Source organism: Mustela putorius, unplaced genomic scaffold (genome assembly GCF_011764305.1).
Source record: "Mustela putorius furo isolate JIRA1106 unplaced genomic scaffold, ASM1176430v1.1 tig00000487_pilon_pilon_pilon, whole genome shotgun sequence".
Classification (NCBI taxonomy): Eukaryota; Metazoa; Chordata; class Mammalia; order Carnivora; family Mustelidae; genus Mustela; species Mustela putorius.
Window position 1 is genome coordinate 7671252 of NW_025421399.1, and position 21802 is coordinate 7693053.

The window sequence follows — 21802 nt, forward strand, 5'->3', positions numbered from 1 at the left end:
AATCACTGTTGTTGCTATAAGGCTGCTTGTTTTTATAGATCTCATACACACACCCGGTACAGAGACTGAGATTGAAGGGAACTGATCACCTTGTCAGAAGCAGCCGGCAGCTTGATGCAGCTTCTGAAAATGGCTCATGGGCTCGTGCTAGAGGATCAGCACAGCCTCAGGTGCTGCCTGTCCTCCAACATCTTGGGCCAAACCCGGCCCAGGCCTGTTACTGTATGTTCTTCGAGCTACAGATGGGTTTTGCATGTTTCAGTGCTTGAAATAAATCAAAATTAGAATAATGTCATGTCACGTGTGAAAATTGTATGAAATTCACATGTCAGTACCCATAAATAAAACGTTATCAGAAGAGAGCGATGCCTATTTATTCACAGAACTGTCTTTGCCTGCCTTTTGTCTTATAGGCTAGAGGTGAGTGGTTGGGATAGGGACAGGATGGCCTGCAAGACGGACCCTTTACTGAAAGTTAGACCATGATGTTCAGTATTTTTTTTTAAGATTTTATTTATTTATTTGACAGAGAGAGATCACAAGTAGGCAGAGAGGCAGGCAGAGAGAGAGAGGAGGAAGCAGGCTCCCTGCTGAGCAGAGAGCCCGATGTGGGACTCGATCCCAGGACTCTGAGATCATGACCTGAGCCGAAGGCAGCGGCTTAACCCACTGAGCCACCCAGGCGCCCCAATGTTCAGTATTTTTTAAATGGCAGTAACCAAGGAGAACCATGGGAATGATAAGGAATCCAGAAACCATTTCCTAAGGTGAGTCACTGAAAGAATTATGGACGTTAGGCCAGTAGAAGAGAAAACCAAGGGACAACATTACAGGTTTCTTTAAATATTTAGAGAGCCAGCATGTGGAAGTGGCTGGTATTTGTGTCACTGTAGAGGGGGGAAATGGGTAACAGCCGTGAAAAGTTCAGGGAGGCAGACAGCAACGAAACATAAGACAGGACCTTCTAAAACACTGAGGTGGACAATCACAGGTCACCCCCCAAAAGACGGAGGATCCTGCCATGCTGGTATTTAAGCTAAAAGGCAAGATGATCACCATGTAAGATTATTCTAGGAAAGATTCTTACAGTGGACAGGAAGCTGAACTGTTTTAATGGTAGGGTTCTTTTTACGAATTTATCTCAAAAGAAAGAAAATGATCATTTAATAGCAGGTGAAAACTTAAGGACAGGTCAATAGAAACAATTTCCAAATTCACTACGGATTATACCCTACAAGGAAACAGATCTATACTTGGTTTGCATGGATATAATACATAATACATACATATGTGTATGTAAATGGCACATTCAAGAGAGGTCTCCCATTTAAATAAAGAGTACACCAGCTATAAAAAGAATCACATTAAGAAAAGAAGGGTTATTTTTAGGAGGAGGGCTCAAATTACACAAATAAGGAAAGAACATCCACCACTAAATAAAATAAGCTGAAATTTTTCCTTGTGTTACTATAGGAAATTGGTATAGCACTGCTGGAAAGAAGGAAAATCTATATATAAAATAGAAAGGGAAGCAATATGTTAAAAAAAATAGCATGGCTAAGATATAAAATATAGTAAAGGACACAGTTGTATGATTTACTTGCACTGGACCTCTTTGCAAAATAGCTTTACAAACAACATCACAAAGCACAGCCACCTGTTAAGCTGTTATTTTGGCCTGTCTATTTTCAACGGCAATCTTGACACCCAAGCAAGAGACATACCACCATAGCAACATAAACACCATGGTGTTGGAGAATAAAATTTTAAGAAGCAATTTATAGCCCCATGCAGACTTGGAAATAAATCCCACAGCATCTATAACTATGACATAACATTTCCACTGGCCAAACTCAGATCCAGTGGATACCTCAGGATTCCGTTCCCACGGGCCATTTGGAAAGGAGACTCCAAAATGTCTGTTGTACAAGCTGGTCCTCCTAATATAAAGGTATTTAAAATGTAAGACAGGGGGCGCCTGGGTGGCTCAGGGGGTTAAAGCCTCTGTTTTCAGCTCGGGTCATGGTCCCCAGGTCCTGGGATAAAGACCCGCATCAGGCTCTCTGCTCAGCAGGGAGCCTGCTTCCCTCTCCTCTCTGCTTACTTGTGATCTCTGCCTGTGAAATAAATAAATAAAATCATTTTAAGAAATAAAATAAAATAAAATAAAATGTAAGACAGTATCATTTTCTGCATAGCTCGGGGAATGTACAATCACCAAGAGTTCACGTAGCACCGATGGGTGGACAATTATCACCCCTCACATTTGCCAAGTGAGCTCCCCATAACCTGTGATCAGCCCCTAACGGAAGCATTTAAAGAGAGTCACCGAACAGTTGGGGAAGCTGAGGCACCGGAAAATGAGTCTTCCTCCATCAGTTCATAGCTATCACACAGCAAAGACTCAGCTCCTTCTTCTAAGGTCACGTTCATACTCCTCCCCACATGGCACTACCCTATACCAGAAACCCCAACATAGGGCAACCTAGGCATTTTGGTTCAAGGAGATAAAATGCCAAGGTGTCTCAATAAATGAAAGGGTAGAGAAAAATGAAAGGAAAGTCACGTTTGAAAGTAATTACGCCTTTTTCAGGGACAGTATCCCTATGGGAGGGGGAGCAATTATCAGGACTTAAAACGTGAACAGTGTGAGGCGTGACTGATTTGCAATTCAAAAAGCTCCAACAAAGGCAGAAAGAAAGCTGATCATCCAGCTTAAAGAGGAGACACACCCAAAAGGTGTGCCACAGGGAGGATCGGGGTGGATAGTCTGGCATCAACTACTGCACTTTCTGGCCTGGGGTGGATCCTGAGCTCGCGGGTCTACAACAGAGGCCTGGACTCCAGCGCTGAACCACAGTCCATTATCCCTGGCCACCAGCTCCCCCAGCCTCTTTTTACTTTGTTCTTAGCTCTCCTCCAAAACAGAGGCCAGGAGGGCCCTCAGGCAGATCCTTCTGCAGATCCACAGAAGAGCCAGTCTGAAGGCCAGAACAACCTGGAGAGCAGCCGTGAGGGCAAATGAAATATATATGAATCTACAAGGAGGCTTCTGGGACACCAGGGTCTTGGCTGCTTTTGATCTGAGAACAAGTACTGAGCCCCTTAAAAAAATAAATAAATAAGATGATTTCTGACACACATAACCAACATCTTTTTAAAAAAAGAACCAACACCTTTGGAAGCCCGGGTTAAAGGCAGTGCACCCATGTAAATAATGGCTAATTTCAAATACACCTGACCCTTTTGGAAATGTTTTTCTTGAAAAGGCTTAAGGGGATTATTCCATTTGGACAACTAATAGCCTAATTACTATTTTTTTTTTTAAACCACCACCAAGCTCCTTTTCAGCCAGATCTTGGCAAGGAATCTCAAAGTGCACCCCCATCTGCGGCACCGTAAGTCACGCCGCTGAAAAACATAATTACACTCAGCTGTGTCCAAGTTTCCATCAACCACAATCCAAAAGAGGTAAGCTATTAAATCTTGACTCTAAAGGTTTATTTTTTTTCCCCCCACTTTGGACACGATGCCGCAAAAACATCATACCAAAAAACAAAACAAAAAAACCCAGCATTCATCATGGCCTTCCCCAGAACAGGTTTTGGGTCTCCAGCAGGCACTATACAATCTGTACCCCGATGATTAAATGCAATTCTAGTTCTCGAACTCTTTGCACTTTGAGGAGGGAGGATTAAATAACTCCATTTCATATCTTTAAGCCTGTGTCTCATTGAGCAAAAGAAGAGTCTACTTTCATAGCACTTTCTAAGTATGAAGAAAACCACTTCCACCCGCCGCATTGCTTTTATGGAGGCTTGAACTACTCCACAATGATGACCCCTATGCCGGGATATCAAGGGTCATATTCGTTTTTGGTTTTTTGGACTTTTTTTTTTTTTCATCAGCATCAGCATTGTTGTTATTTTAGATCAGGACAAACTTGCAGAATGTTCTGGATGGAGGACCATGTTTTAATTGCCAATTACTGATTTAACGAGTGCTGTCTTCTGAGGCTTCATAGTTCAGGTGCATTAGAGGCTAAATATGCCTGTAAGGTGTTGGGGCACATGCTTCTCAGACCCGATAGAAATTGAGGACCAACATTTTATTAGATCCCACTGCTTTCCTGGAGAGCATAGAACTGACTCCTCCTTGAGAGTGACAAAACCATCGTCCTATAAAATCTAATGAAATCCAAGCTGTTGGCTGGTCAGTTGAAAACTATCTGAAGACATCACTAGGAGAATTGACAAGAATGAAAATGTTACAAAGTTTATTCATCAATAAGCCATCATACTGACAAATTATTTTTTCTCCTGCATCAAACATGATCAAACATTTTATAAAAATTTTTAAAAAGCCAACATTATAACTCCACTTCTTCAGAGAAAGGATCCAATTAATGTCTATTTCTACCTAGTATAGGAATAAAGCACTCTCATTAATCAAATATTTTATCTTTTGCTTTCACAGAAGAACATTTGTCCATGCCAATCCCATTTGTTTGAAATGCTTCCAAAATGCACTGGTCCTTTTTTTCTGCCTTAGGGAGGACTCTGAACAAAATGTACTTTTTCAGGATCCTGGGTGGCTCAGTGGGTTAAGCCTCTGCCTTCGGCTCAGATCATGATCTCAGGGTCCTGGGATCGAGCCCCGCATCAGGATCTCTGCTCAGCAGGGAGCCTGTTTCTCCCTCACTCTCTGCCTGCTTGTGATCTCTCCCCGACAATAAATAAATAAATAAATAAAATCTTTATTTTTTATTTTTTTTAAATATTTTATTTATTTATTTGACAGAGAGATCACAAGGAGGCAGAGAGGCAGGCAGAGAGAGAAAGAAAAGGAAGCAGGCTCCTGGCTGAGCAGAGAGCCCGATGTGGGGCTCGATCCCAGGACCCTGAGACCATGACCCGAGCGGAAGGCAGAGGCTTTAACCCACTGAGCCACCCAGGTGCCCCTAAAATCTTTATTTTTTAAATGCACTTTTTCTGTCAAATGACGACAGAAGTACTCCTGAGTTTGAGTTGCCAAGTACTTCATCTGTTGCTACAAAGGCATACGTTACTGAGTCATTAGTGTCCCCCCAAGCACAGATATGAGCCCATTTTTGTCGTTTTCCTTTCTTGAAAAGAAGGCAAAATTCAGGAAAAAATTCTATTTCATTAGATCCCATGAATGTAAGTTGTATTAGGTTTGTTTTGGGAAACGGTGTAGGAGTTTAATGAGAAAGTAATGAAAGCAACACTTTCAAAACAAAACACAACTGACCAGAGACCTGGAGGAGTAAAGGCCAACGGACAGAAGGTGGACCAGCGGTTGCCAAGGGATGCGGGCAGGTGCAGCGGGGATTTCTCTTCTTTAATGGGTATAGAGTTTCAGTTTTGCAAGACAAAGAGAGTTCTGTGGTTTCATGGCGTTGATGGTTGCTCAACGTGAATGTACTCAATGCCACTGAACAGACACTTAAAAATGGTTAAGATGGGGGTGCCTGAGTGGCTCAGTCAGCTAAATGGCTGTCTTTGGCCGAGGTCCTGATCCTAGGGTCCAGGGATCGAGCCCCACATTGAGGGGGAAGCAGGATCCTGTTTCTCCCTCTGCCTCTGCCTGCTCCTCCCCCTGTTGTGCTCTCTCTCTGTCAAATAAATAAATAAAATCTTTTTTAGATATTTTTAAATGGCTAAGGGGCGCCTGGGTGGCTCAGTGGGTTAAGCCTCTGCCTTCGGCTCAGGTCATGATCTCGGGGTCCTGGAATCGAGCCCCGCATGGGGCTCTCTGCTCAGCGGGGAGCCTGCTTCCTCCTCTCTCTCTGCCTGCCTCTCTGCCTACTTGTGATCTCTCTCTTTGTCAAATAAATAAATAAAATATTTTTAAAATAAATAAATAAATAATAAAAATGGCTGAGATGGCAAATGTTGTGTTACATGCATGTTATGTGTGTATGTATGTTACATGTATGTGTGTTACATGTGTGTTACCAGTTTTTTAAAAATTATTCTTTAAAAACCTGACCAGAACCTACACATCCAGCCGTGTGTGGTCTCCTTCAAACAGGACATTTTTTTTTCCCCCAAACAGTTCATTTTAGGAAGATTTAGGAGAGTATGTACCTGGGTAGCTGAATAGAGCTGACACAGCAGAACATCTCTGACTCTCCACCATGAAACTTAGGAGGGCAGGTGTGGTGGGTTTCTTCATTATCTTTACCATTTCTGATCATGGCAAATGTGTCTTGAGGATCATTTTTAATTTAGGGAAAAAATAATACCTGATGACTCCATTTCTCCATTTTTAAAATAATTATCAAGTTTATTTTTTTTAAAGATTTTATTTATTTATTTGTCAGAGAGAGAGACAGGAAGCACAGGCAGACAGAGTGGCAGGCAGAGTCAGAGGGAGAAGCAGGCTCCCTGCGGAGCAAGGAGCCCGATGTGGGACTCGATCCCAGGACGCTGGGACCATGACCTGAGCCGAAGGCAGCCGCTTAACCAACTGAGCCACCCAGGCGTCCCAATTATCAAGTTTAAAATGTTTATTTAGGGGACACCTGGGTGGCTCAGTGGGTTAAAGCCTCTGCCTTCAGCTCAGATCATGCTCTCAGGGTCCTGGGATCGAGCCCCGCATCAGGATCTCTGCTCAGCAGGGAGCCTGCTTCTCCCTCTCTCTCTCTCTGCCTCTCTGCCTACTGTGATCTGTTTGTCAAATAAATAAATAAAATCTTAAAAAAAATAAAATAAAATAAAAAATAAAAAAAATAAAATGTTTATTTAGTCCGTGTGAGGTGTGACTCTAAAAGAACAATATTTGTGATTGTGGAATAGTGAGTGTGGGCTGTAAATTGTAAGAGTGTGGGTGGTAAGCTGCTTTGGAGGCAATGCTAGTCCAGGGGAGCCAGAAGTTTCCAAGGAGCAGCTAACTCAGCAGGAAGGGTAAACATACAACTTTGAATAGTACATTTTGATGATTTTCATATGCTCTAATTTGCTTACATGCATGTGAAGAGTCTTTTAAGTTTTCAACTAAATGTGCCAAAAACATGGCGTCACTTGTCTGTTCCCATTGTTATTCCTGATACTAATTTTGAGAAAGTCACCAGGTGTTCATCAGCGAACACCTCTGCTGCTGATGTGTATGAAAGCCAAAGGTTCTTACTGCCATTAAAAGGAATAATTTCAAACGTGTAGGGGTGGTTCTCTTTTTAGAGCATGAACTACAGAAGTTATTTTCAAAGGAACATGATTCACTTATCAAAGTTAAACAGAGGAATGTCACTTGGTTGAATACTTGGGTGAAATGGATGGTTCAATGGAAGATAAAACTCATGGTCCGCTCTCTTAGCTTAACTGGAACGGAGGAACTACTTTCCCCCAATTATTTGCTTTGATAACCCTGAACAAGTTCTCTGATCTTGGAGATTTTTATTTATCTGTGTGGCCACGTGATAGATCTGGATCCCCTTCCAACTTTCAGATTCAACAGAAGGCAGAGCAGGGCAGAGCAAAGAGCGTGGTCTCTGCAGTCTGACCAGCCTAGGTATGGACAGAGGTATGGATGGAGGTGTGGCTGGAGGTATGGATGGAGGTCTACCATTGACCAGCCATGCAAGCACCGATGATCCACACTGAGAAAGTGGGATAATATCCAACTCATAGGACTGTTCTGAGGACTGAACCAAAAGGCACTCCACAGATGTAATTTCTCTCTGTCCTTTGCATGTGAAATTTACCTGCTACCAGTCCAAGCTACAAAAACAGAAATCAGGGGTGCCTGGGTGTCTCAGTCTGTTGAGCATCTGACTCCTAATTTCAGCTCGGGTCATTACCTCAGAGTGGAGAGATCAAGCCCCATAATGGACTCTGCACTCAGCATAAGTCGGCTTGAAAATTCTCTCTCTCTGTCCCTCCACCGGCCATATATGCATGCACTCTCTTGCAAATTAACATGTAAATAAAATCTTTTAAAGAATTTTTAAAAACCAAACCAGAAACCACATTTTAAAACACTTACTTTCCAAACAGCACGTTTCATAGGATGGCCTGCTGAGGCAGATAGTGCTGGCTCTTGTATTATGTAGGTAAAAACAAGGCTATTGCAAGACCGCAGTCAGCCAAGACCTTGTGACACAGGGTAACTGCCTAGCTCTGGGATGCTATGATCAGGAGAGGCAGGGCAAGGAAATGCCACAATTTATGTAAAACACAAAGATGGAGATGGTGCAGATAAGCAGATAGCACGGTCTCTATAAACTGTCCATACAAGGTGGAAACATTTCGGCAGACACAGTGATACGTGAAACTTTGCCATTTTAACAATAAATAAATCCCCTGCCAAAAAAACCACAAACAAAAATATAGGGGGACATGGGTGGCTCAGTCCCTTAAGCATCTGCCTTCGGCTCAGGTCATGATCTCAGGGTCCAGGGATTGAGCCCCACATCAGGCTCACTGCTCAGTGGGAAGTTGGCTTCTCCCTCTCCCTCTGCTCCTCCCCCTAGTTGTGTACTCTCTCCCTCTCTCAAATAAATAAATAAACTCTTTAAAAAAGAGAATAAATAAATCCCACTACAATCGCTACAAGTACAAAATAGGGGAGACTAGTGCAGAATACAAACAATCCAGCAAATAAGAGCCAAAGCATTTGAGGTTTTCGACAACTTAATTATATCCAAGTGGTGACTTCTTACTCCCTCACTCGGTAAATTTTCTTTTTATTTTTTACCTTTAGGTGATCTCTGTACCCAACATGGAGCTCAAACTCACAGCCCCAAGATCAAGACATGCACGGTCCACTGACTAAGCCAGCCAGGCACCCCAAAGTTTTCTTCTAATATACAGATTATTTTGGGGTGCAAAAATACACAAATTAGTGCTCAGAAACACCTGGATCTGGCCTTAATGCAGCAAATATAATGACTTCAATGATGCACATGTGCGTGTGTGCCCTGTAGAGGAGGGGCGGGGACCAGTCTTTGGAGATTAGCTTCTTAGATTAGGTAGTTAAACAACATTATTATAGGCTGTCATCAAATTACATTTGTTGGGCCAATCCTACTTCTTTAGGTGATTCATTCTGGGAAAGAAACAACACCCTAAAGATTGTCAGATATCATCCAAAGGATTTAAGGGTGACTTTTTTTTCTTTGCTCAGGAACAAGAGGAATCTAGAAGGTCATGCTTTACTCAAATTTAAAAGGAGGGGGAAAAAAAAAGAGAGAGACATAAAAAAAAGTGAAGAGTCATTAGATAAACTTGATCAAGAACCTATGTTAGCTACTTGTTTAGATTATGAGTCGACTTCCACTGAAGTCCAAAAAGGAATTTTAAGAGCAGGCCCCTTTTGTCTGAGGGCAGGGAAATGAAAGAATGAGTCACTGTAATACTTGATATCAAAATCTTGGTGAGGGCCAGCTTTCGTGTTTCTAAATTAACAAACAGCAGTGGGTAACGCCGTTCAGGCAGTCTGCCAGAAAGCGGTGGGGGGACCCTAGCCTCCTTCCTGTGACATGGGTAAAACCGGTGGCCAAGACAGTGTGTCCTATGCAGTGAGGCTCCCTTCTCTGGGTCTGTCATCCAGGGAGATCTGCCCAGCCTAGTGTAGTACAATCTTGCCATCCTACACAGAGACTGCTGGGATAGAGTTTAAATAGCCCATCAGTCTCCTTTGCAATAAAGCCAATGATGGCACATCTTCAGGACATCTGTCTGAGATGAATCAGGCAGAAGGTTCAACTCCCATGCAGAACCATCTCCTCCAGAATGTGTTTTCTAGGACTCATCTGGCTAACACAATTTCTCCTTCAATGCACATAGAAAGCAGAAACATGTACTTGAAGCCACAGCCAGGAAGGTCGCCAGGTACTGTTCCTTCCACTCACAGTGGCCACCGGCCTCTGTCCCCTTGGGGTGGGAAGGAGGGGTGATGGCCTCCCAGTACCCTGAAACCCTACAGTGGGCCTCAGGGCAGCTGTTCAAGCTGTGATTGCTTCTTTCCCCTAAGTATCAAGCTCTGACCTAAATTGTGGCCATTCTGATCCAAATCTGGCAGATTTTTCTTCCCACACTGCTGCAGAAGAGAACCACCTCCTTCGGAAAGCTGTCTAAAAATCAGGACAACTAGAGCCATCTCCTTGAGGACGGGGATCACAACTTTGCAGTGGACTCATAATTCAAATTCAGCACTTTCTGTCAATGGCTCTGTCTCTAAACATAGATGTCCATGTTTATCCACAGCCACCTCTATATTTTAAACAGTTTTACTGAGATGTATTTTACGTACCAACTCAAATTTTTAAAAGATTTATTTGAGAGAGAGGGAGCAAGTGTGTACATGGGGCAGGGGTGGGGGACAGAGAGAGAAACTCAAAAGCAGACTCCGTGCTGAGTGTGGAGCCTGAGGCAGGGTTCAATATAATGACCATGAGGTCACAACCTGAGCCAAAATCATGAATTGAATGCTTAACCAATTGAGCCACCCAGGTACCCCTGTCATCTATTTTAAAATGGCAGTGAGGGGCACCTGGGTGGCTCAGTCAGCTAAGCATCTGCCTTCAGCTCAGGTCATGATCTCAGGGTCCTGGGATCAAGTCTGCATTGGGCTCCCTGCTCAGTAGGGGGTGTGCTTCTCCCTCTGCCTCTGCCCTTTCCCCTGGCTCATTCTCTCTCGCTCTCAAAGGAATAAATAAAATCTTTAGAAAATGAAATAAGGGGGCACCTGGGTGGCTCAGTGGGTTAAAGCCTCTGCCTTCGGCTCAGGTCATGATCCCAGGGTCCTGGGATCGAGCCCCGCATGGGGCTCTCTGCTCAGTGGGGACCCTGCTTTCTCCTCTCTCTCTGCCTACCTCTCTGCCTACTTGTGATCTATCTGTCAAATAAATAAATAAAAATCTTTAAAAAAAAAAAAAAAAGAAAGAAAATGAAATAAAATTTAAAAATTAAAAAATAAAATGGCAGTGAAACTTCTCTAGTGGCCTCTGGACTATAAGCGCTAGGAGAGCAGGAATTATGCCTGTCTTGTTTGCCGCTCCATCCCTAGTGCTTGGCCTAACATCTAGCACACAGTTGGGAGTCCAACAAACATTTGTGATCTGAACACATCCGTGCTCCCCTGAATGCTAACCTCGATACAAGAAATAATTACTTCAAGATAAACTGTCAAGGCAAAAAGGCACCCAAGATTCCAGCTCCCTGGCAGGCACACTGTGTTTATCTGTAATTCTTTCCTCTTGAATGTGGGTGGGCCTGACCTAATCAGGCCAATCTTTTCGAAAAAGAGTCTGAAGGTCAAAGATAACACGTCAGAGAGTTCAAAGTGGCAGGTGCTGTTTTTCTACTGGACCTGTAGGGGCAAACTGCCCTGTCGTGGGCAGGGTCACATTGCAGGAAACAGCAGGTAGCCTCTAGGAGCTGGCCCCTAGCTGATGGCTGGCAAGAAAGGGGGTACAAACTGAAGTCAAGAGCCACACAAGCTTTGAAGAGACTCCAAGCTCCAGAAGTTAGTGCAGGCCAGCTAACACCTTGATTTCAACTTTGAGAGGCCCTGAACAGCCACACCATCCAGCCAAGCCATCCCAAGACTTCTGGCCTACAGAGACTGTGAAATAATAAAGGGGTATTGTTTTAAGCCACTAAGTTTGTGATAGTTTGTTACAGAGTAATAGAAACCAAATACATTCCTACAGAAGTTAGGATGAAAGCAGAATGATTACATTAACTCCCACAAAAGACTGGCCTCGAGCTTCTCAGGGGGTATGGTTGAGCAACTTTAAAATGAAGATGTTTGGGGGCGACTGAGTGGCTCAGTGGGTTAAAGCCTCTGCCTTCCGCTCAGGTCATGATCTCAGGGTTCTGGAATCGAGCCCCGCAAAGGGCTCTCTGCTCAGCGGGGAGCCTGTTTCTTCCCCTCTGTTTCTGCCTGCCTCTCTGCCTACTTGTGATCTCTGTCAAATAAATAAATAAAATCTTTTTTGTTAAAAAATGAAGATGTTTGTAATATAAAAGAATCTCTAGCTTGAAAAATATCAGGTAAAACCTAAGTGGAAAAAAAAAAAAAGTGTAAAACCTAAGTGAAAAAAACAAACAGTATGAAGGGAGAAACTGGGCTCAGCTTTCTAGAAATGCTCCTGTTTTTACCAGCTTCCGCCCAACCATTCATTAAGCATCTACTATGTGCCAGACCAGGTTAAAGCCTCTGAGTTGCCCCGTCCAGTATGGCAGCCACCAGCCACCCGTGGCCCTTGAGCACTGCAAAGTTTCTAGTGGGCACTGAAATGTGCTACAACTGGAAAATAACACAATGGATCTCAAAGACTTAGTATGAAAGAAAAATAAGTTAAACTATGTGGTATTTTCCTACGTGGGTTATAGGTTGAAAAGATAATGACCGGAATGAATGACATACAAGCAAGCAAACAAGTAAGTACAGATTATGAGAAATGCTCCGATGGAAATAAGTTAAGTGCAGAGATAAAGAATAGAAGAAAACTACTTTAGATGGAGTGGTCAGGAATGACGTCACAAGAGGTGCCATTTCCACTTATAAACCCACAAGTTTGCTATAAACATTCAAGTTTTAACACATGACAGCAGCAGCGGCTGGAAGCTTCAGAGGGCTAACCCAGACCCTTGGCCAGCTGCAGGACCCTCTCACATTGTACTACTCCCACTTAGGTTCCAGGTAAACAGTGCCCACTAGAGGTGTGCAGCCCTGAGACCCTGTCTATAAGGATGAATTGTTTTTAAGTTGGAGGTGTATACAGTATGAAAAGTCAAGCATCCAAGATAATGTCTTTTTCAAAGGACTTGACATTTTCCAGATACAATTTGTTCTCCAGTTTTACTATCGGTAACATAGTTGCACTTCATCTCCCATGGCGCCTACCCAGGAGGAAAAAAAAAAAGTCTCCACTTGGGAATACCATAAAATTCCCAATTGCCAGCAAGAGACAGGGAGGGGGGGCAGTTGGCAATCTACAATCTGAAATTCTCCTTTTGCTCCTACAGCAGGCTGAATTTACAAAAGATATGTAAAAACTTCCTGATGGAGCGCCTGGGTGGCTCAGTATTAAGGTTAAGCCTCTGTCTTCGGCTCAGGTCCTAGTCTCAGGGTCCTGGGATGGAGCCCCAGATGTGGCTCTCTGCTCAGTGGGGAGCCTGCTTCCCCCTCTTTCTCTGCCTGCCTCCCTGCCTACTTGTGACCTCTCTCTGTCAAATAAATAAATAAAATCTTAAAAAAAAAAAAAAAAACACCTTCCTGACTTCTTGGTACAAATCAGCTGATGTCTATACCTGTCTTTTTTTCCAAACAGGGGCAGAAGTGTTAGCTAGTTTCCAAAAAAGTTTCCCCGAGTTATTTGACCATATAAACCTCTAGGCAACAGAAAGCAGGCCAAAGCCCACACAGGCCAACCAGTGGCACCTGTGCCCTCACTCAGGCGGCTAAAGCAATGAACCTCGACGTACTTTTCCAGTAATCACTGCCCCTGAAAAACACGTTTACTGCCTGTCACTGTGCACACTTTTATAGTAAAAAAAAAAAAAAAAGAACTTTGTGAACCCCTCCCCCTATACACACACTTTCCAAACTGACACTCTGGGGCAAGGGGTGGGGGTACAGCAGATTGTAAAGGGACTGATGAAACACTATTAATTTTTTAAAACCTGCTTACAAAAAAACAGTATTCTCTGTTCACCTGAAATGAGAGCTTTTCTGAAAAGAAGTATTACTCACTTAACCAGACACAAGGTTTTTAAGTTGGTTTTTAAGTGCCTCAGGGACTCAGTCTCTAAAGAAGCAAAAGTTAATTACCACCCACTTTTAACTAAGATTTCATTAACAATAACGTCCATTTTTTTCAAGGCCCAGAATCTGTTTCCCCTCACTGGCAGACATTCTCACCCAAATCACGGGATTAGGGTTTGGGGGGAGGGGGAGGTAGGCAGTGTCCTTCACACACAAAGTCAATTTCACTGACTGGCCTGCCAGCGCAGCATCTGCTCCCTGTTGTCCGTTCCATTAAGGGGAGAAAGCTTTGCACTTACCCATTAACCCGCCCACGTGGCCCTCCTGACCAGCAAGGGAACTGTGCAAGATAACTGGGCTTGAAGAACGTGGTTCTGACTGTCGGACAGGCAAAGGAAGCTACCAGGATCATCCAAGAAATCAAACTCATGACCTTGGCCTCGGTCCCTCCCAGCTAGGCTAGGAGTCAGGGGGAAAAAAAAAAAGTCAAAAGAGTACTTGTTCTTTTCTTTTTTTTTTTTTTTAAGATTTTATTTATTTATTTGACAGACAGAGATCACAAGTAGGCAGAGAGGCAGGCAGAGAGAAAGGAAGGGAAGCCGACTTCCGGCTGAGCAGAGAGCCCGATGCAGGACTCGATCCCAGCACTCTGGGATCATGACCTGAGCTGAAGGCAGAGGCCTTAACCTACTGAGCCACCCAGACACCCCAAGAGTACTTGTTCTTAAAAAACATTCTCAAAATTATGTTCCTGAGGAACCCTGGGGGACGTATGTGAGATTAACCCAGGGAACCTTTATTCTTTATATCTGAGAGTATCACTTCGTACAAAAATCAGTGGCAATGCCAGTATCAAACTTAAACTCTCTTACCCGAAAGAATTTCTGCCCCAATATTTGCAGGCGCATTTCATGAAAATTGTTTGAAATGGAATAAGCAGCATTATTGGGCATTCTGGAATCTCCATTTAGGTCATTCCAGAGTTGGCACCATCCCAATCCCAAATCTGTTCTCAGAAATGTGCGCAAGAAAATTCTCCCGGGACCCAGGGGAGCCAGGATAAAGTGTACTGGCTCCCAGCCAGGGCAAAGAACAAAATAATATTCTGTATTAAAAAGTTGTTTTTCTTTCCTTTCCTTTCTTTCTGTCTCTTCTTTTCTTGGAGGGGAGGGAATTGTTTCTATTTTTCATTGTGCCACGAATCCCTGAGGACCGCAAATAAATCCCTAAAAGTATGCCCATTAACGTTAATGCAGTCAGAACAGGAACTGTTAAGACACCAAAGCAAGTAATGAAAACAAAAGGATTTCTGCCTAAATATTAGGATGTGCTTAGCTCTTGAAACTGCTGATCTTACTGATAAGGACTGGATGGGGTGGGGTCATCTTCAGACTGTTCCTCGGAGTCCTGAACGGAGTCCTGAACGTGGGTGAGGTCTGGGATGCTGGCAGCACCAAGAGGCAGCACCAAAGAGAGGTTTGGGTCAAATCGGCCTTGAACGTCACGGTAATCTTGGAGCCATGCATCCAAAAGAAGCCGCCCCAAATAAATACACAATCCAAGGAAAACCAGTAGACTTGTTATACAGGAGCAGCTTCAGATAGAGCCCCCAGCCTTCCCTCTGGTCAGCTGACCAGATGTCCCCTAAGTAGATGGAAGGTCCCCAAGCCACCTTCAGCTAGAGACTACTTGGGATGCTTAGTGTCCCGGCTTTGCATAGAGGGCTTAGGGATAAGTATTTCCTTCCAGCAAGGAAACTCCCCAGAGGAGGAAAAGTGGGAGAAAGCCTGGCCTACAATATAAAACAGCTCTGCACCAGAAATCAGAAGACCCAGGCTCTGGCCTAGACCTTGACCTTGGCTTTGAGATGGACAACGAACTGGATCTTCCATGACCACAGTCTCCTTCACAAAACGAAATGGCTCAACTACAGAAGACCTCCACTAGCTCTTCCAATTCTAAAGTGAAAAAACCTACATGTCCAAATGTTCCAAATGCAGATGGTAACAACCGTCTCTTTAGAACCAACTATCATCCCCCAGGAACCTTTACTGTTTAGAACTTCCCAATGAATGGGCCTATATTCAGTTCAGAGAGGACACTGAACATAAATGAAGAAACAGTTCCAATGAAGTTTTTTATTAAAATTAATCCGTGAGATGTTACCTCTTAAAATTCTTCATTCGGAAATTGTCTAAAAAAAAAAAAAAAAACAGAACAAAACAGAACACCAACACTCTGATCTAGACTGATCTAGACCGTGGTTGAGCTTTATTTTCTTTATGCCCCAACACTGCTCCTCTTTCCTGGAACTAGGGAACATTTTATGAGTTAAAATAAGGCCTAGAGAAATAGTAGAATCCAGTACCCTCTACAACAATTGAAAAGATCTTTGATTTTTCATTAAGTTGATAGTGTTGACTTTATTTTCCAGAACGGTTTTTTCCTTTTTCTGTATTAAATAATACCAGTGACAGGCAAGGACCAGTAGGAAGAAAACCAATGTGTTTTTACCATGGCTCTGGTTGTGGCTGGGCTACTAATTAGTTCTGTGACCTGGTGCACATGACTTAACCCTTCTGACTCAGTTTACACATCTGCAAAATGTGGATAACAGTGCATGAGTTCTCCTTACGCTCCCCCCCACCAGGAGTTAAACAAAATAAGGCCAGGGAAGAAGAATGGACACAGTGTTGGCTCTCTCACTAACCCTCTTCATTTTCAAAAATGTGGGCAATCCTGACTAACCATGGGGGTTTGACAGAAAAAAATTCCTGAAGTACTGTGTAGACAGAATCAGAGCCGAAGCAAATAATGCCTTGAAGCAAAAGCGAGGTTTCCAAGAAGTCTGCCTAAATTGACGGTAACCGTCTTCTTTGAAGACACTGTCAAGTTCCTTCCCAGTTTTTAATGTTAAGGATAGGGGCGCCTGGGTGGCTCAGTTGGTTAAGTGTCTATCTGCCTTTGGCTCAGGTCATGATCCCACAGTTCCTGGGATAGAGACTCACTTCAAGCTCCCTGCTCAGTAGGGAGCCTGCTTCTCCCTCTCCATCTGTGTGCGTGTGTACGCTTGCTCTAACACTCTGTCTCTCAAATAAATAAAATCTGTTAAAAAAAATAATGTTAAGCGCAGCAGGACACAGCTTAAGGGGGGGGATGGTGGACACAGGGGATTTACTACCAGTCAGACTCCAGGAATCCAACCTCTAGTGCACGGGGTCAAGTTCCTCACCTATCACCTGGCTTGGAAAATCTGAAATCCTATCAGTTTGGAACCTCTATCAATCTAAACTGACCCCTGCTTCCCTAACCATGTGGAAAACTAACTTCAAAACATAACTTTTTAAGAAACTGAATCATGGGAGCACCTGGGTGGTTCAGTGCGTTAAGCCTCTGCCTTCGGCTGGGGTCATGATCTCAGGGTCCTGGGATCCAGCCCAGCATAAGCTCTCTACTCAGCGGGGAGCCTAACCCCCTCTGCTTACTTGTGATCTTTGTCTGTCAAATAAAACAAATAAAATCTTAAGAAAAAAGAAACTGAATCATGCTTTTAGTCCAAATGAATTACACATTAATTAAATCATAATTATACATTCTATTACATGCAGAGCCTGATTTCATTTGCCAATTAAGAAAGGGGGGGCGGGGGTCCTCCACCTGCACATTCGAAAGTGATTACTTCACCCTGAAGTGGTGGGTATTTTGGCAGCATAGATAAATAAATAAATAAATACATACATTGCTTAAGACCTGTGCCTGAATGTTCAGGAAAAGTCTGCGAAGAAAACCAACTAGGAGAAAGAGAAGCAAAATATTTCGAACCTAGTAAGAAGATTCTAGAACTCGTTCTTTTCTTGACTCTCATCTCCGTTTGGGGGCGTTTCCTGCAATACCAACATTACTCCTGGATCCCAAACTCCTCTCAACAAATAAAGTCACTGGGGAGAGCCGAAGCGCACACACCTCCAGGCTGAACAGCTCGGGCTCAGCTGCCCGCTGCCCGGGGAGGGTCGGAAGAGCTCAACCTTTCCCGCAAGTACTCTGGTTAACCGGGGTCACTCATGTGCCTCCCCCACTGCCCTACACAGCTGCGTGCCCCTCCTCCACTTGATTCACATGGTCGGGGTGCACCCCCCAAACCTTAACGCCATCCACATGGAATCCATCCTTCAAGACTCTACTCCAGCGTCACCTCCTCAAACGCTGAACAAGCAGGAACCCTAAGGTGACCATTCTGGAGGGGGTTGACCTTTCTCTTCCGTAGTCAGTGTTCCTGGGATGGATGTTTTGTCAACTCGGAACTACTCTGATCTTGCCTTGGATTGCCTTAACACATGATCCAGGTAAGACAACCCCCCCCCTCGGGGGGAGCACAGTCACTTTATCGGTTAAATAACCCCCCCCAAAGCACCTATCCCCTTCCATAAGGTAATGACTCAATACCATACCCGATAGATTAAATGCTCTGTATTTAAGCATAAACACTGTTTGGCTCGCCGGCTTCCTTGGCACACTAAACCACACTAGTAAGTTTCAAATTTCCCTGATTGGCTTCACGCTTCCTTGCTGTCCCTGGACAGGCGCTAAACCATTGTGAAAGCACCGAAAAGGTAGGGAGGAGAGGGGGAAGAAGGGGAAGCCGGGGCCTGGATAGTCCTCACTGAGTCATCATTTCCTGAGTGATGGAGCTTGCTGCTTCGGGGGATCTGGAGAGGGGAACCGGAGCAGCGGGTGGAGGACGAGCCCCCGCCCCTCACCCCCACCCCCCACCCCGCGCCCGCGCTGCAGCGGGAGCACCCGGAGCCCGCGCCGGGCCCGCACCCACGTGCTGGAGCGCCCTCCTGTGGCCGCGCCGCAGCCCCCGCTGCTCCCGGCTCGCCCGCAGACCACGCTCCCCGCCGCTAAAGAAACAAGAGACGCAGAAAGTTTCCTAGCCAGGCGGTTTGCGAAAGGTCGAGGCCAGGTCTGGGAGCCTCTATGCGCGGGCGTGGCGGGAGCGGCGCCCAGGCTGGCGACGACCGCGAGAAGTCCGGGCCCAGGAGGACTCCCTTAGGGCTCCGAGGTGCCCCCCAGCGGGGCTCGGGGCCTGGAGATCCTGAGGGCAAAGGCTTCTCCCGTACCCAGACCTTACAGCAAAACGCGGGAGCGGAGCCAGGGCCCAAGCCAGGACGGGGTGCCTCTGTCCCCCACCCCCAAGCTACCAGTACACGCTTGGGGCGCCTGGGTTTGCCTTATTCATTTTATTAATTGGAGGGAGGGGCGCGCCAATTCCCTTTGGTGCATCCGGATCCCCAGGAATAAGGGCTCTGGGCGACCCCCCAAGACTCCACCTAGAGTCTACCGCCCCACCCAACGCCGCCCTCCCCCGCTGGGGTGACAAGTGGAAACAGCAACTCCCCTCTTTCCTTCCCTCCAGCCTTCTGGCTTGGGAGGTAATGCTCCAGCAGGGTTTCCCTGCCGCCCGCAGAGGACCCGCCGACCTGGAGGCGGCAGCGGGGTATGCGGCGCCCTGAGGCTGGGGGCCGGGAGCGGGCGAGGCCGGGCCCGGCGCGGCGCTTACCTCGTCCACGGTGAGCGGCATGCAGATCCGGTATTCCTTCAGCAGCATGGTCCTGCCGGCCGCGCGCCCCTGGGGCGGGAAGCGGGGGGGCGCCCCCCAAACCAACAAAGCTGCCGCCCAGGCGCAGGGCAGGGCGCCCGGAGCCCTGCGCTCGGAGCCGGCCGGCGAAGCAGCCCCGGCGGTGCGCTCAGCTCCTGTTTTCCTCCCCTCCGCCGGAGAGCATGTCAAGGTTCGGGTCCTGGTGTTCGGGGCTCCCCCGCCTTCTTCCTCGCCGAGCTCGGTCCTCCCGGAACGCGGTGTTGGAAAGTCTGGGAGGGACCAGGGAGGGAGGAGGGAGACCCGCTGGGAACCGCTCAGATCGGTAGCCCCGGGCGGTAGGAGCGGCCGCCGGATCAGGACATGCCCGCTGGCGGGCCGGGGAGATAAAAAGAGAGATTTCCGAAAATTAAAATGAATGCACAAAAGTCACCCGCTCGATCCGCCTCCGAAAGCAGACATGAACCTGACGACCCCCCCCCCCCTTCTCCGGCGGGTCTGCCAATGCTAATGTCACCAGGAACACATTGCAGCCGGAGCTGGAGATGCTGACTTTCCAGACAAAGGCTTGATCGACTCCTCTCCCCGGGCGGTAAACAAGATTTCCTGCTCTTTTTAGGGCCGGTCCCCGAGGCGCTCCAGGGCTCGCAGCGGGAGAAAAAGGAAGCCGCCGCCGCTGCCGCCGCCCGGCTCAGTCGGGCTAGGGCCCGGGGTTCCTCCAACCTGAGCTCGCGGCGGCGAGGGGCGGGCGATAGGAAGCTGGCGCCTTCCGCGCACGTCCCCTCCCCCGAGTCCCTCGGCTCCCCGCGCGCCGTGCGTGCCCGCGAGTTTGCAGCCACCGCGCCGGGGCCGGAGAGTCCGCGCGGAGCTGCAGTGTGCCTCGGGCCGGGGAGGTGGGTGCGGGAGGAGCGAGCGCCAGCGAGGCTGACATCAGCAGCGGCCGCGGTGGGGAGGGTAGCCCCATCCGGCCAATGGGGAAATGGCAAAGAATGTGGAGGATTTAAACAAAACAGCATGTCTCTCCCCGGCTCCTGCCAGACGGCAGGGCTGCCCCGGAGCCGAGCCCGGCCGGCCCTGGCGACGAGGATCGGGAAAGGGGGCTTCCCTGGCTCCTTTACCCTCGGAATCTGTTCTCTAGACGTTCCCTGGGTGCCAAGGGTGCTCTGCCCGCCCCCCCCCCCGCCCGCGTAGCTTCTGGTTTCCAGGTGCATCCTTGTTTCTTGACCTTTGGAGAAGGTCTTTACAGAGCGTTTTCACTTTGGTCCGGGGAGCACACCCAGTGCTGGAGAGGCGATGGGTTTTGGGTGCCTGAGACCCAACTCTTGCCTGGTTTCCTGACCGGTTTCGGAGAGCGAATCCTGGATAACTGGGAAGTGCCACAGCGTGGAAGAAAAGGAAGCCCCCCCGGACCAGAGGGAACGTGAGGCGGAGGTCGCCTTTCCAGCTCTCCTGGCCTGCTCTGCTGTCCGACCGCAGGCTTCTCGGGGCAGTAAAAGGACGTTTTCCTGTCCGCACTCCTAAGTTCAAAAAGTCACAGTGAAATGTCAATGAAAATGCCTGGAGTGTTGGTACTTCATCCATATTAAACAGATCCCTCATTTTAACCACAAGAGGCACATTCTTCAGTTACTCAGGAAGCTGCAAGTAACTGCTGAAGTCTGTTTTTCATTTGTCTGGTATTTTTAAGCTTGTTTTTCTGAAAAGTTGCTGGATGAAAAATGCCTCGTTTGCCTCTATGCAGAATAACCTGCAAACATCATCTTTTCTCAGAAAAATATGTGTGCGGTGCAGCCCTGCAGCTACTCATGGAGCTTGGATGGTGCTCCAGATGGTCTCCATATTATAGTATTTAAAATTATGATTAATAAAGAAATAACCAGTGGAACTCTGGTGGGCCGTGGCGAAAATCACGCAGATGGCTGGAGAGAATTTATAACTGTGTGAACATGATACAAAGCCTTACAGAAAAACAACTCCCTATATCCAGCTTATATTTTAGGGAAAACTATTCTCTAGATAAATGCTTCCCAGAGTTGGCTCAGAAATATTCACAGCAACTAATTAAAGCTAAACCGAATTCCTCGAGGTGGAAAAATCTAAATCTGACACTGTAGTGGTGAATAATAACACATTGAAAGCCTGTGATACGGAAAGAAGCTCAAGCTGTTTTTCCTTTTTTCCCTACTTCTTACTTGAAAACAAGTGTAGTGGTTTCGCTTTCTGGCGCCCGATCCTCCGCAAAGGCAGCTAGGCAATGCACTGGCTAAGCCACACATACACACGCACAGGACAGCAGAGCCCTGTAGATATATTCCTAGCTTCCTAGATGTTTCCCGAGGTTGATTCTGTAACTGTGTTTACTGAAATTCTTATTGTGGTTGAGGAACTACCTCTCCTCATTTCCCAGATGGCAAATCAGGCTCTATGTGCTTCTCTCTTGACTCTGCGAGGCTGCCTAAACTTCCTTTT

The 21802-nt window shown here is 46.3% G+C and overlaps 1 protein-coding gene across 2 annotated transcripts in view; it reads right to left on the minus strand.

Annotated features, from left to right (window-relative positions):
• Positions 1 to 20290, minus strand: part of PITPNC1 (phosphatidylinositol transfer protein cytoplasmic 1) — a 255033-nt gene extending 234743 nt beyond the window's left edge. Inside the window, exon 1 of one of the 2 annotated variants that reach the window (XM_004749126.3) lies at positions 19298 to 20290. In XM_004749126.3, coding sequence (XP_004749183.1) covers positions 19298 to 19345 — 48 coding nt within the window. In that variant the 5' untranslated portion in view covers positions 19346 to 20290. The remainder of the gene's footprint in view (positions 1 to 19297) is intronic. The other variant, XM_004749129.3, reaches the window with a different exon arrangement.
• Between the last annotated feature and the right edge of the window lie 1512 nt (positions 20291 to 21802).